The 14150-nt window shown below is 40.2% G+C and overlaps 2 protein-coding genes and 1 long non-coding RNA gene across 3 annotated transcripts in view; 2 read left to right on the top strand and 1 right to left on the bottom strand.

Annotated features, from left to right (window-relative positions):
• The first annotated feature begins 709 nt into the window (after window positions 1-709).
• On the top strand, window positions 710-3680 carry LOC141776729 (uncharacterized). The gene is made up of 2 exons (XR_012595797.1): window positions 710-1586; window positions 1691-3680. It is a non-coding gene; the product is annotated as an uncharacterized LOC141776729 (long non-coding RNA).
• A 1044-nt stretch (window positions 3681-4724) lies between these two features.
• LOC141776935 (small ribosomal subunit protein uS3mA-like) lies at window positions 4725-8882 on the bottom strand. The gene is made up of 4 exons (XM_074650800.1): window positions 8796-8882; window positions 5766-5843; window positions 5367-5478; window positions 4725-5135 (listed from the first exon to the last, which is right to left on the bottom strand). Exons 1-4 carry the CDS (start codon window positions 8880-8882, stop codon window positions 4852-4854), a joined length of 561 nt encoding a protein of 186 aa, XP_074506901.1. The 3' UTR covers window positions 4725-4851.
• A 26-nt stretch (window positions 8883-8908) lies between these two features.
• The window catches only part of LOC141776756 (vertebrate ancient opsin-like), a 72541-nt gene continuing 67299 nt past the window's right edge, over window positions 8909-14150 (top strand). Inside the window, exon 1 of the mRNA XM_074650539.1 lies at window positions 8909-9689. Within this exon, the coding sequence (XP_074506640.1) occupies window positions 9302-9689 (388 nt within the window). The 5' untranslated portion in view covers window positions 8909-9301. The remainder of the gene's footprint in view (window positions 9690-14150) is intronic.

Below are 14150 nucleotides of genomic sequence, written 5' to 3'. Positions count from 1 at the left end.
GGGAGTATTCCTTTGAGTCTTTGGTACTTAAAGTGAATTTAGTATCATTACTGTTGTTAAATAACTTATAATAAAAAGGTAGACAGGTACTTAAATATATTTATGTGCAGCGGTGGAAAGTAACATTTACTCAAGTATTATAAGTAACGTTTTAGGTACTTGTACTTTACTTGAGCACTTACATTTATGGTACTTTAAACTTCTACGTCACTACATTTCAGAGGGAAATAATGTACTGTTCTACCAACAACAGTAACATGCTACATTCATAATAATAATAATATAATATGTAATAATATTTCACACAGGGGACATTTTTCTGCATTAAGTACTCAGAATTTATATATATATAAATAAATAAATATAACTATTGATCAACAGAAAACCAATCAGCAACAAGACTTTCGGTTCATTGTTCAAGTCATTTATCAAACAGAAATGGAATATCAATGGGAATTTGAATGTCTACTATTACATGACAGCAGGACAAACTCTACCCTTTAAACCTATTAAAAAAAACATCAAACAGGGTGTGACCTTCAGACTGAAATCCTCCAAAACAGTTCATGAGGAAACTTTTAGATAAACCTGTTAATCCTGTTCCTGTGATTGGCAGCAATGTTGTCGTCAAACTGCGCCTTTAAGGCCATCATGCAGTTTTAATAAAATATATATATATATATATATATATATAAATATATGTATTTTTTGCATGTAAATTACTTATTATTTTTTATTTAAAATAGAGTATATGTGAGCAGGAATTGACTACTCAACCTGTGCAGGAAAGGCCCGCCCAAAGCTAGTTGATTGACAGCTTGGCCTTTCAAGGAATAGCACAGGCAATAGGGAAAAGAATAAAGAAAAGTAAAGGGATAAAATTTAAATAAATTAAATTATATACAAATAAATAAATTACATCAATTAAGAATTTACAGACAAATTAGAGTAATTTAAATGCAAAAAATAAATAAATGACATTATAAATAAATTACATAAATTAAGAATTTACAGACAAATTAGAATAATTTAAATGCAAAAAAATAAATAAATTACATTATATAGAAAAAAATATATTAAAATGTACAGAAAAAAATAGAGTAATTTGAATGCAAAAAATAAATACATATATCCTATAGTCCTTTCTGATTTGACGCTATATAAAAATAAATTGAATTGAATTGAATATATACAGAAATAAATTAAAAGATAACTGTTAAAGTAAATGAAAAATGATTCTGTTATATTTTGTTATTTGTATATATATATATTGCATATCAATTACTCGTTTTTTTTAAAGGGTTACAAATAAATAAATGACATTAAATCATTAAATAAACAAAATAAATAAAACATAAAATAAATTAATTAATAAAGAATATACAGAAAAAGATGTAGTTAACCCGTATTCATTTTGCCAACCGTGTATCCCATAAAAATATTTTTTTAATGAGAATAATTCTTTTGTTCTTCAGCAATGTTTCCCAGACTGCGTGTGCGAAGACGCCTACAACAACACCTACGCCTGCGTCCGGACCCTCGACGGCAAAGACAACCTGCAATACTGCGAGTTTGCAGACAGCGAGGTACAGCATGACGACATACAGTACATGTAATCTGAGTCCTTTATGTGACAACAGATGTGATGAAACTCAGCGTCTCATCTTCTTCTTCTTCTTTGTGTCCCCAGTCGTTTGTGGAAGTGTACAACCTGACGTCAGACCCCCACCAGCTGGAGAACATCGTGAAGAAGGTGGATCCGGCCGTCCTGCAGGCGATGAACCAGCGGCTTATAAAGCTCCAGTCCTGTTAGGGCGACAGCTGCCGCGACACCAAGTAACCAAGAAGCGACGCACGCCAGGAAGCTGCCATTTCTACGAGATGGGGTTGGTTTATCCGACTTGTTTGGTCAACTTTTACCACAAGCGTGACGGTTGGATCGACCTTTTTTTATAACCCTGTTTCCCGTTTTGACTCGTCTCAACAGGAAAAGTTAAATGATGGCTGGATTCTATTCAGCTGCTTCAGTTTCAGGGTCCTGGTATTGTGCATGCTGGCTCACTGTCACTCTGTCATGGTTTACTGGGACACTTGAATAGAACGGAGCCGTCGTTAAAGGACACGTTTGACGTTTTGGGAAATACGCTAGTTTGTCACGGTCCCTCTGCTTCACTCCTCGCCGCCAGGAGACTTCTTCACCGGGAAATATATCTATAGACGCCGGTTGAGTTCACCGATTGAAGCAAATAAGAGCCGGGCTATTAATTGAAGTTTTGAGATATACACGTTTTCGTACGGACCCTCCACCAGAATCTCCCAAACTGTCAAACTTCTCCTTTAATGTTTACTTTAGTTTTCTTACGACGACGAGTCAAAATATCTGCTGTGAAAATGTTCTTAGGGTTTTTTTTATTCTTTTATATTTGAGATAAACTCCTCACCCAGTTCATATTGTGCAGATCTCTGCATATAAACTGCACTATAAACTTCTGTTCTTTACTGACTGTTCGGGGTTCAAAATGTCATCTCAACTTTTTTTGTTCTTAAATGATGCACAACCAAAGGTTTACTAGCTGTTGTTAATCCAATCATCTCTAAAGGAAGAGTTCGACATTTTGGGAAAATACACTTATTTGCTTTCTTGCAGAGAGTTAGCTGAGAAGATGATATCACTCAAGCTTAGCATAAAGACTGGAAACGGGGAAACAGCTGGCCACTTCTGCGTTTTACTGGAGGGGTTTTGTGCCAAACAATTTCTTGGTTGGGAAATAAGAAATAATCCTTGTAGTTATATAAATATTACTTGTATTTTTACACGTTTTTGTACGGACCCGCCATCAGAAAGTCACGTCTGTCCGTTCAGTATAACGCTTAGCACAGAAAATAGTGTGAAAACAGCTGTTTAAAGATATCAAAATCCACCTATCTGCATCTCTAAAGCTCACTAATCACCTCGTTATGTCTCGTTTGTTTAATTCAAAACAAAAACTGAAGTGTAAAAATGATAATTTGCAATTTAACGGAGGTTAACGGTATGTTTGGAACGGTTTCTTGGCAAGAATAGTTTGACATAGACAACCATAAAACTACAATTTGATGTTTTGACATGTCAGTTTTTGTGTGAATTAAACAAACATGATATAAAGTGTTTATCAGTGAGCTTTAGAGGTTCTGCAAAGTGGATTTTATAACATTTAGACAGAACCAGGCGAGCTGTTTCCAGTCTTTATGTTAAGCGTTTAACCAGCTGCAGCTTCATATTTCCCAAAATGTCAAACTGTCTCTTTAAGCTGAACTTATTTAGAGTTCAGCTCTTAAATATTGTTGAACTTTTATCTCTGCAGAACTTCTAATGAAAGAAGTTGAAGTCTTTTGTGCCTCACACACAACTTTGTTTTAATTTTTAATCCTGCTGTTTGATATTTTACACGGAGTATTAATGATGACATTTATGTTATTGAGCCTTTTTAATTAAAAAGGAAGATGGAATAAAAAGGGCTGTGATATTTTTCGATGCGTGTTTTGTAATTGTGAGCTGGAAGTTTCACCAGGTAACATGATGAAACGAAACGCTCCGATCCCGTGTGCCTCGTGTTTGCACTGACGAGGCTCACGTGCCTTAAATGTGAATGTATTTGCACTGTGATGAAATTAACAATAAATCAAAAGAAGCATTTAAATGAACTTGTCATGTGGATATTTTTCTTTTAGGTGTCACACAGCAAAAGTACAATGTACTATTCAGCATTTATAAACATTAAATAAACAGGTTATAACACACTTTAATGTAGTTGTAAAGACATTTCAAGTGTTTTCATTATATTGTCATTTATTGTCTGTTTATACAGCAGCCTTCAGGTCCACAGGAGGAGTTATAGTTATACATTAATAAACACTTATATGTACTTACATCTACATTACAGAGTGTTATAAACCGCTTATTAAATGTTTATTTACTGCTTATAAATGCTAAAAGGGGGACTAAGTGTAATCTTCTTCTTCTGGAGTAATGTGCTGAAAATGAATGAACAAGATGTATAAAATGCAACCTGATATTTTAACTTTGAAGTATCTTATAGGACCCCAACCGGTATTAACTTTTCCCCTGACTTACAAACCATGATACGTTCGGCTGAGTCAGAGGCTTCTTTTAAATTAAAGCTTAAAACATACTTTTATCGCACCGCTTTTCCCTGATTTCATCTACTTACTCTACTTGTATTGCTGTTTTTATGTGTTGCTATAATGTATGTTCTATGTGTTCTTTCTTGCTATGTGAAGCACTTGATAATTTGTTTTGATAAATAATATATAAATAAAGATATTATATTATGATGATAAACATGAGGAATGGAGGTGATGAAACTGCATGTGAATTCAATAATTGGCAATTTAGTGTTGTGAATGATGAATGTAAGATGGTGAAAATGATAAAACACGGCTCTTTTTTCATCGTATCACGTTTTAAATTAATCAAATCACTTGATAATTTATCAATTCACATAAATTTTTACAGATCTGTTGTTCAATTTACATGCATTTATTATCGCCTCAATTTTTTATCAATTAATATTTGTTACTTCCACCGCTCATAGATAAAAGGATGACATTTCCAAATGTAAATAACAGTTGGATCAGAGTGAACTGGAGCTGCAGTATATACATACATACAGTTTATTAAACCTTGTAGTTACTATATATGTTTAACAATATCAGGCATAATGTTACAATAACACATGTTTATTTAAATCTGAGCATTTATTTCACAAAAGCAATAACGCTGAAGAACAAGAGCAGAATCCATGTGGTGGTAAACCATCTCTAGTAGAAACATTCAGTATTAGTACAACATCAGAGGTACTTGTACACGGCTTTATCCTGCAGCGTCTGAATCTCTAACTTGACGGGGCATTTGTACAGGTGCGACAGCAGCGACTCCGAGTAGCCGATCAAGAAGTAAAACTTCTGCGGAGGTAACTTCTGGATCATCAAAGCGCACACGATGAGCAGGTTGCCGCGTCGTTTGATCACGATCTCGTTGGCCAGGCAGGCGTGGAAGGTCCCGAACATGAAACGTCTTATGAACACGTCCTCTATGGTCCGGTCAGCTGCGCCCTCCTCTCCTTTCAGGTTACCTAGAAGAAACAGGAAGGAGAGTTTACAGAGTATACAGCAATACATCCACTTTAAGTATATCGCCTAATACAACTTTTAAACCGATTAAAATAGTCTCTGCATGCTTTGCTCCTTTCCCACAAGTCCTGTTGTATTTACATCTTTACAAACACTAGATTCAAACTGTTAAGTTGCTCTTTAAGGAGCATGCTCGTGGTCGTGGTCATGGTCATGGTCGTGGTCGTGCTCACTGGTATTGTGTGACAGCCATCCTTTGCGGTGGGCGATGTAATGAGGTGGAAGTGCTTGCTCATAGGTTATAGGTTTGTCTCCTTTCCCCACTCGGACACGAGCTGCTTTGTTCTGGAAAACAAAAGAGAAAGAAAGAGGATAAAATGTCAGTAAAGCAAACTGATAACTACACGATGAGCCTCGATCCAAAAGCAAGAATGCTCACTAGTGCTTAGTTACGCCATCGTGCAAATCCCAAATATACAAAGAACTCTGCACTTCAGAGACTGTAACTCTGCGAGATATCTTCTTAAATTGTCTAGCTCATATGGGCAAGTGAGGACTGTTTTAAGACAGACTCAGAATAATGTGAACCTAACCTATATAAGGTTAATTATAATGATGTCTGGAGTGTTTACCTTGCAGCACGCTGCAGTGACGTGGAGAGCTCTGCTTCCAGAGGAGCTGCATAATGAGCCGGACCTGGATAAAGAACTCTGCAGAGGGGAAATAAACCATCAGATTACTACGACTAGTTCTGAGAACAGGAGGCTTTACAGGATCTAATCAGGATCAGTAAGAGCTGAGCTTGTGAAATGATGATTCAGTTGCAGTTCCCAGTTTAGCTCAACTGGTTATCCACCTTTGGTTATACATTTTAACACACTTTACGTTGTCATTTATCCACAAGAAGACACAAGAAAAGTGTTGAAATAAAACATTTGCATCTATGAATGTCTGTTTTTGCAAAAAGAACAAGAATGCTTCTTTAATGTTCAGTTAAGGGGAGACACCCGAGGTCAGGGGTCAGCAACCTTTACTATCAAAAGAGACATTTTTGGCAAAAAAATAAATTTTAAAAATCTGGCTGGAGCCGCAAAACGTATTTGAGCCTCATAATGAAGGCAACACCACCTATTGCATGTACCACCCTCGTACCTGTTGTAGGTTTATGGTACGACGGAGTATTAGGGCAACATTGTCAGAAACATCTGGTAGTGTACTGTTTAGCGGTAAAATGAGAAAGTGTGCTCCGGCTGGTGGGGGGTGCTTGGTTTCGGCTCAACTGTTTTCAACATGGCGGCCGGATCACAAACTTTCTAATTTTACAGCTAAACAGTACACTACAAGATGTTTCTGAAAACATTTGAGGAGTTTGCGAGTTTTTACGAGCAGTGATTGACGGCTGCTTAGTGACTCCTCGGCTCTGATTGGTTGTTTTCCTTTGGGAAATCTTGCAGATGCCATTAAGAGCACCGGAGGACACAGAGGCACATAATTTTTTTCAGATTACCTGTCTCTACTGTCAGGATATAGTGATCATTTTATAAAATACTAGGAATGTCAAAGTTAACGCGAAAATAATCCTTTAATGCAAATTTGTTTTAACTCCACTAATTTCTTTAACGCATTAACGCGACAAGTGATTATTTGGGGTGTAGCAGGCTTAGTTTTAAACTAGAGTAAAGATACTGGCATCATATGAACATAGAAAACCAAAGGAATCCATTGGTACAGACCATGTCATACTAGCCTGTTGAAGGAGGTTAAATAATGCTCCAAACTTACGCTAAATTTTGGCGAGAAAAAAACTGTCATGGGCATTTTCAAAGGGGTCCCTTGACCTCTGACCTCAAGATATGTGAATGAAAATGGGTTCTCTGGGTACCCACGAGTCTCCCCTTTACAGACATGCCCACTTTATGATAATCACATGCAGTTTGGGGCAAGTCAACACTGACAGCTGTTGTTGCCTGTTGGGCTGCAGTTTACCATGTTGTGATTTGAGCATATTATGCTAAATGTAGTACCTTAACAGTTTCTTCTGCACTATAGTCACATTTTTATTAGTCCCGTATCTCAGTTGTTACCCTGCACTATATTCATTTTTAACAGTTTCTTCATCTCCTGTTATTTTTACATCTGGTATTTTTTTTTTATACTCTGTATTACTTACTCTTGCTGTTTTTTACTTATTATGTTTGCACTATGGAACTGGGATGCTGGAAACTTGAATTTCACTTAGGATCAATAAAGTTACTATCTATCTATCTATCTATCTATCTATCTATCTATCTATCTATCTATCTACCTGTGAGGGTTTCTGGACAATATTTGTCATTGTTTTGTGTTATTAATTGATTTCCAATTATAAATATATACATACATTTGCATAAAACAAGCATATTTGCCCGCTCCCATGTTGATAAGAGTATGAAATACTTGATAAATCTCCCTTTAAGGTACATTTTGAACAGATAAAAAAACGTGTGATTAATTTGTGACTAATCGCGATTAAATATTTGAATCGATTGACAGCCCAACTGCAGCTTTAATGCTCGCAGCTTTGCACTCTTAGATCAACTTTTGTTTATTTCTAAACTGCAATCAAAATGCAGAGCGACTAGAATAAACAGTTGATCAGTGAGCTGCTGCTGAGTCGCTCCTCAGAGAACAGACCGTGTTCAGCACCGCGGACAGCGACGAGCATCTATACAGTACGTGCTCAGCGGACGATCAAGCAGCAGCAGAGAGAGAGAAAGAGAGAGAGAGAGAGAGAGAGAGAGAGAGAAAGAGAGAGAGAGAGAGAAAAAGAGAAAAAGAGAAACAGAGAGAGAGAGAGAGAAAAAGAGAGAGAGAGAGAAAGATAAAGAGAGAGAGAGAGAGAGAGAGAGAGAGAGAAAGAAAGAGAAACAGAGAGAGAGAAAGAAAGATAAAGAGAGAGAGAGAGAGAGAGAGAGAGAGAAAAAAAGAGAAACAGAGAGAGAGAGAGAGAGAAAGGAAGAAAGAGAGAGAGAGAGAGAGATAGAAAGAGAGAGAGAGAAAAAGAGAAACAGAGAGAGAGAGAAAGAAAAAAAAAAAGAGAGAGAGAGAGAGAGAGAGAGAGAGAGAGAGAGAAAGAAAGATAAAGAGAGAGAGAGAGAGAGAGAGAAAGATAAAGAGAGAGAGAGAGAGAGAGAAAGAAAGAGAAACAGAGAGAGAGAAAGAAAGATAAAGAGAGAGAGAGAGAGAGAGAGAGAGAGAGAGAGAGAGAGAGAGAAAAAAAGAGAAACAGAGAGAGAGAGAGAGAAAGAAAGAGAGAGAGAGAGAGAGAGAGAGATAGAAAGAGAGAGAGAGAAAAAGAGAAACAGAGAGAGAGAGAAAGAAAGAAAGAAAGAGAGAGAGAGAGAGAGAGAGAGAGAGAGAGAGAGAAAGAAAGATAAAGAGAGAGAGAGAGAGAGAAAGATAAAGAGAGAGAGAGAGAGAGAGAAAGAAAGAGAAACAGAGAGAGAGAAAGAAAGATAAAGAGAGAGAGAGAGAAAGAAAGATAAAGAGAGAGAGAGAGAGAGAGAGAGAGAGAGAGAGAGAAAGAAAGAGAGAGAGAGAGAGAGAGAGAGAGAGAGAGAGAGAGCAGCTCCGGAAACTTCCAGCTTGGATCTCAGCAGGTTGCCTTCAGCGCACTAACTAACTGCCTTCTGAGCTGCATGATGATCGTCTGATTGGTCTGCAGCTTCATCTCCATGCTGCTCTCTTCTTCCTTTCCTAGGAAGCACCATCATGCTCCTCCTCCTCCACCCCTCCACCCCTCAGCCCAGACGTCAGCTGTTGGAGAGTGGGGCTCCGGTGATTTAAATAGGGACAGAGAGGAGAAGGTGTCTGTGAGAGAGAGACAGGAGCGTCTCTGGAAACAGTGAGAGTGTAACCACACGGTGGAGCAAAGACTAAACCAAAACCAAAAAGTTGTTTTATTTTATTTTTAAATCTTCCAACACCCCCCTCCTCCTCCTTCCTTTGAACTGAACAAAGTTTCCCCCAACAAACAAACTTTTTTTATAGCCCCACATTTCTGTTTTGACATTTCTTGCAGCAACACGTGCATATTGTTTTTTTACACACACACATAAAAAAAAAAAGAAATGCCAAGGACATATTAGCTGCCACCCAGCGTGCCACCACCTTCACACACCGGACCGCGATGATCGTGTCCAACGTGAGCCTGAGCGGCTGCGCGGCGGTCAGCGGCGCTCTGTGCGCAGCGGCAGCCGGAGAAGGGCTCCATCAGGGGGGGGCAGCAGGAGGCTCGTACCGGAACACCCTCAGCCCGACGGGGAACCTGGTGGTGGCCGTGTGTCTGGGCTTCATCGGCACTCTGGGACTTATGAACAACCTGCTGGTGCTGGTGCTCTTCTGCCGCTACAAGATGCTGCGGTCGCCCATCAACCTGCTGCTGATTAACATTTCCATCAGCGACCTGCTGGTGTGCGTACTGGGCACTCCGTTCAGCTTCGCAGCCAGCACGCAGGGACGCTGGCTCATCGGAGAGGGAGGATGCGTCTGGTACGGATTCGCCAACTCCCTCTTTGGTGAGTAGGAATGCGGGATGTTCATGTGGAGGTTTGGTTTTTAGTGTTTCTATTCTGATCTGTGTTATTTCTGATGTGGTTGAGAGTGACTGTGTGTGTGTGGCTGCTTCCCAGAGCACTGCGCTTCTTAGAGTACATGATGTTAAAGCTTCCTTTCTGGGGTCGAAATTAAGGATTTTGCAAAATGCACATCAGATGGTGATGATGAGTTGTAAAGAACCAGTCCTGTGTGTGCATCCTCATGGTATGCTGGTCATTATTACTCCGGCTGAAAGCTGCAGGACAGACCGATGAATCCCCCTTACAGCCACTTCCAAAAGCTGCAGGTGCATGCATATTTAGGTAGCTGGAGGTGTTTATAGGGGGGGAAGCATAGAGCTCCATCACAGACTTATATGATGCACATCCCCTGGTGATGATGAGTTGTAAAAACACAGTCCTGTGTGTGCATCCTCATGGTATACTGGTCATTGTTACTCAGGCTGAAGGCTGCAGGACAGACTGTTGAATCCCCTTACAGACACTTCCAAAAGCTGCAGGTGCATGCATATTTAGGTAGCTGGAGGTGTTTATAGGGGGGGAAGCATATAGAGCTCCATCACAGACGCTTAGTCATTTGTTCAAATGCCATTAGGAACTCTGGAAAGCCTGTCTGTCACCCAGGACTGTCAGCAGTGCGTATATACTGTATATATGGAGCAGCCCAGCCATTTAAATGGCCGCTAAATGCTTGCTACCATAGTTGAGTGTTTGTGCCTGAGGCAATAGGGAAACCTCATCACTGCTCATTTAGCTGCCTGTGCAGCTCTCAGTCAGTGCACGAGCAGCAGGCTATAGGGCAGATGCATCAGCAGCATTTGTTGCAGAGTAAAATTACCCGTGGGAAATGTGTAATGAGAAAAGGGGACTCTGGTGGTCGTGCCTTTGCTCAGGAGTGCTGATATGGATGCAAATGGGGCACAATGATGCAAGTGAGAATAAAGCAGTCACTCTTTCACCTGGAACAGAGCCAGGCTGGTGGGGATGAAAAAAAGAAAAAAGCTTAGTGTTCATTTTTTTTTGGAAGGGTCCAGGGGGTGCTGTGTAAAAGTTGCAAATAAGGAGTTTTGCATTAAAGGGACATAAAGTACAGAGTAATATCCATTTCCCCTGAGCACCGTATCCATCATTCAGATTTGGATGAAATGTGGTTAGATGCTAAATGCAAGAGAGGAAGACTCATTTGCAGAGTGAATGCTTTAAACATAAACACGGTCTTCTATCATGAGGAGTCATTGGCCTGACGCCTGATATCAAGTTCTTTAATGAGCACGCTTTCTTGCTATCAGTTCCACTAATTGCTTTAAAAGCTTTCCGAAGCATCCCGAACAACCTCTGAAGGCCAGGCAGATGGAGATATATTGGGTTTCGAAAACACTAATTTCTCCAGTCTTTGACGTTAACACAATGTTATAATGATTGCACTGCTGTGTGTTATACGAATTCCAATAAAAGTGCCTGTTTCAAAGAGTTTTATTTGACAGATTTTGATTTGAAACTAACCAGTTAAAGCTGCAGTAGGAAAGTTGGAGCAAATATGATTTAAAAAAAAGTTGTTTGTATAAAACGGACCGGAGGAAAACAACCAATCAGAGCGGAGCTGGAGTCTTGCCGTCTCTGAGCAGCTGTCAATCACTCGCGAACGCCGATCAAACAGTCAAACTAGGCAGCGCTGATTAAATATGAATCAATATTCTGTTACTGTAATGCCTATTTCTCGCCTCCAATGTTCTGCATTTCTTTGTGGTTGCTTCTCATCTCTTTATCGTAATTTTGCATTTCTTTGTAGTAGTTTCACATCTCTTTACATTAATTTTGTGTCTATCTGTGGTAATTTGTGAAAGTTTTGCATCTCTTTGTGGTAGCTTTGCATCTTTGTGGTCATTTTGTGTGTCTTTGTGGTACTTTTTCGCCTCTGTAATTGTTTTGTGACTCATTCAGTGACGGTCCAGGAGGCCTCCCGACACTGTGGGCCCCTAGGCCTGTGCCCGTTAAGCCAGTTAATTAATCCATGCAGCAGAGGAAGGAACTAAAGACTTCCACACATTAAACTCAGTGAGTCAGATCTATGCAGCACACAAGTCCCTCCCTGGCTTTTCCCGCCAGGCCATCCTGTTGCTTTCCTACTGCTACAATTTTCACACAGTACGCTCAACTTTAACTAAATTGAATTTTCCTTTGCTTAAGAGCCTCTTGAATCTGTCAAACTTTTAAATTGAAAACAGACTCACAGGCGCTACTTCCAGTTCCTCTGGGATAAGTTGGCAATTTCCAAAACAGGATTACTTTATTTCAGTCATATCGCGGAGAATAAAGCGAGCCTCCAACGTTTCTCCTCATCCGGATGTACTCCGATTGTATCCGCTGTCTCGTTAACCCCAGTGTTATGTCGAGTTTTAGCACCATCTGAAGATGTGTAACGCTGGCATCCACAAGGAGCCAATTTATTAAAATCTGCCTGACAGGACTTTGGCTTCTACAAGCTAAAAACCGAGCAGGACGGGAGACAAAGAGGGAGAGTGTGGAAGAGAGGGAGAGAGAGCAATGGCTCGAAGACATCATTAGAACCTCCATTGGTTATGGATGAGTAATTCCTCAATGGGCTCATAAAAACAGAGTGAAAGAAAGAGTAAGGGAGGGTCAGAGAAAGGAAAAGTGAAATTGATTATTTAGATGAACAATGCAGGGCGCAGCTTTGACAAAGTGACTGTCTCTGTCTTCACCAAATCTCTACAAAGCTTTCTGAATGATCGATGTTCCCTCAAATAAGAGGGTATCACTGTCAATGACAAAAGATATTGTTAGTGTGGTGCTGGGACATTGTATTCCTGCTCCCTCATGACATTGATTTCTACTTTTTGCTCGCAGTCTCCTGCTTTTAGCCCATTACGTTTTAGATTTTTGAATGACTGAACAATTGACAATCCACCGCTTTGACTTTATGCCAAGAGCACAAACTGAAGACAATTTGTGGAGACCTTTTTCCTTTGACGTCAGCCCCCTGGCATCCATATAGCCGCTTCACCTATTCCGCCCAGTTCTTCGCATTTCCCTCTCTATATCACCGAACTTTATTGTCTTCCCATGCTGCGGAGGAACGGGAGAGGATCTTTTTTTCCGTCTTTATTTGACACCGGGTCTGCGTGTTCCTGCATACTGTTTGCTGCCTCCTCCTGCTTCAAGTGGACTCTGCACACAATCACTGGATTAACCTTGCACTGCTGGGCCCACTCGCTGCATACTGAAGTTAGATTGCCCTCCTGCTCGCTCAAACAAACACACACACACACACACACACACACACACACACACACACACACACACACACACACACACACACACACACACACACACACACACACACACACACACACACACACACACACACACACACACACACAAACCGGCACAGATGTGGGCACAGAAATGGATGAACATGTACAGTGGGGGGGGAGAGGAAATGCATATACATGTGCATCACGCAGGCAACACCTGGCCAGAGTGATGTGAATTTGTTGCGACGGCGAGGAGAAGTCTCAGCGGGGAGAAAGAAAGCAGAACAATGGCGCTCCGCCACAAAAGGTCAGAGTGAGCGAGCCAGCTAATGAGTCTGTGTAATAAATAGTGTATTAAAGCAGAGACTCTCACAGCAGAGGCAAAAATATGGACATTAGTGTGAATGATTATCTTCGTACACGCAGAGAGCGACTCGCCAAGGCAGTCATCCTTAATGTTAGCCAGACATTTGCAATCTGAGCTCCTTCTTTTTTTTTTAACCGGTTAGTGCTGTCACAGTAGTTCTGTGCACCTGTGATGACTGAGGGGAAATACGCTGGGATTTATTGAGCTAACACAGCTTTATTTGATCCTGTGTTTTTCATTCAAACTGCCTTTTCCTGGATACACAGTATCAGACTATAGTGATACCGAACCGGATGCTTTCAAACAGATAAAGAGAAAGAAACAGTGAGGGAACATCACAGAGACGGCGGAACAGAGATGTTCCTTTTTTAATTTCAGATATCATCAGATCATAAGATGTTTCATTTTGGAATATTAGATTCAGCTGCTGCCTTTGATCCTGCCGGAGGACTGGGAGACGGACGGGAGGTGATGTTTGATTTTACATGCTATGAAGTCACATCCAAAGTTATACGGGTGTCTTTCACTATATTGCATTGCCTCGAATAAAGATTTCCCTGTCACCCATATATCAGCTTAGTTGTACGTAAAGGCGTATGAATGACACGTAATTTGCAAGGCTATTGACGTGTCATTTCTACGCCATGTAGTCTGTACTGAGTCCAATGTCAACGCATCTGCGTAAATATGCCACACTCAGAGCTAGGGACGTAGAATAAGGAGTGATGGTACGTGTCCACAGGAGGGATCGCCTCGCTTCCCAGCATTGAATGCTTGATG

The sequence above is a fragment of the Sebastes fasciatus genome, chromosome 11 (assembly GCF_043250625.1).
Source record: "Sebastes fasciatus isolate fSebFas1 chromosome 11, fSebFas1.pri, whole genome shotgun sequence".
NCBI classification, from domain to species: domain Eukaryota; kingdom Metazoa; phylum Chordata; class Actinopteri; order Perciformes; family Sebastidae; genus Sebastes; species Sebastes fasciatus.
Note: the sequence above shows the minus strand (reverse complement) of the source record. Positions and strands in the feature narration are given on the sequence as shown.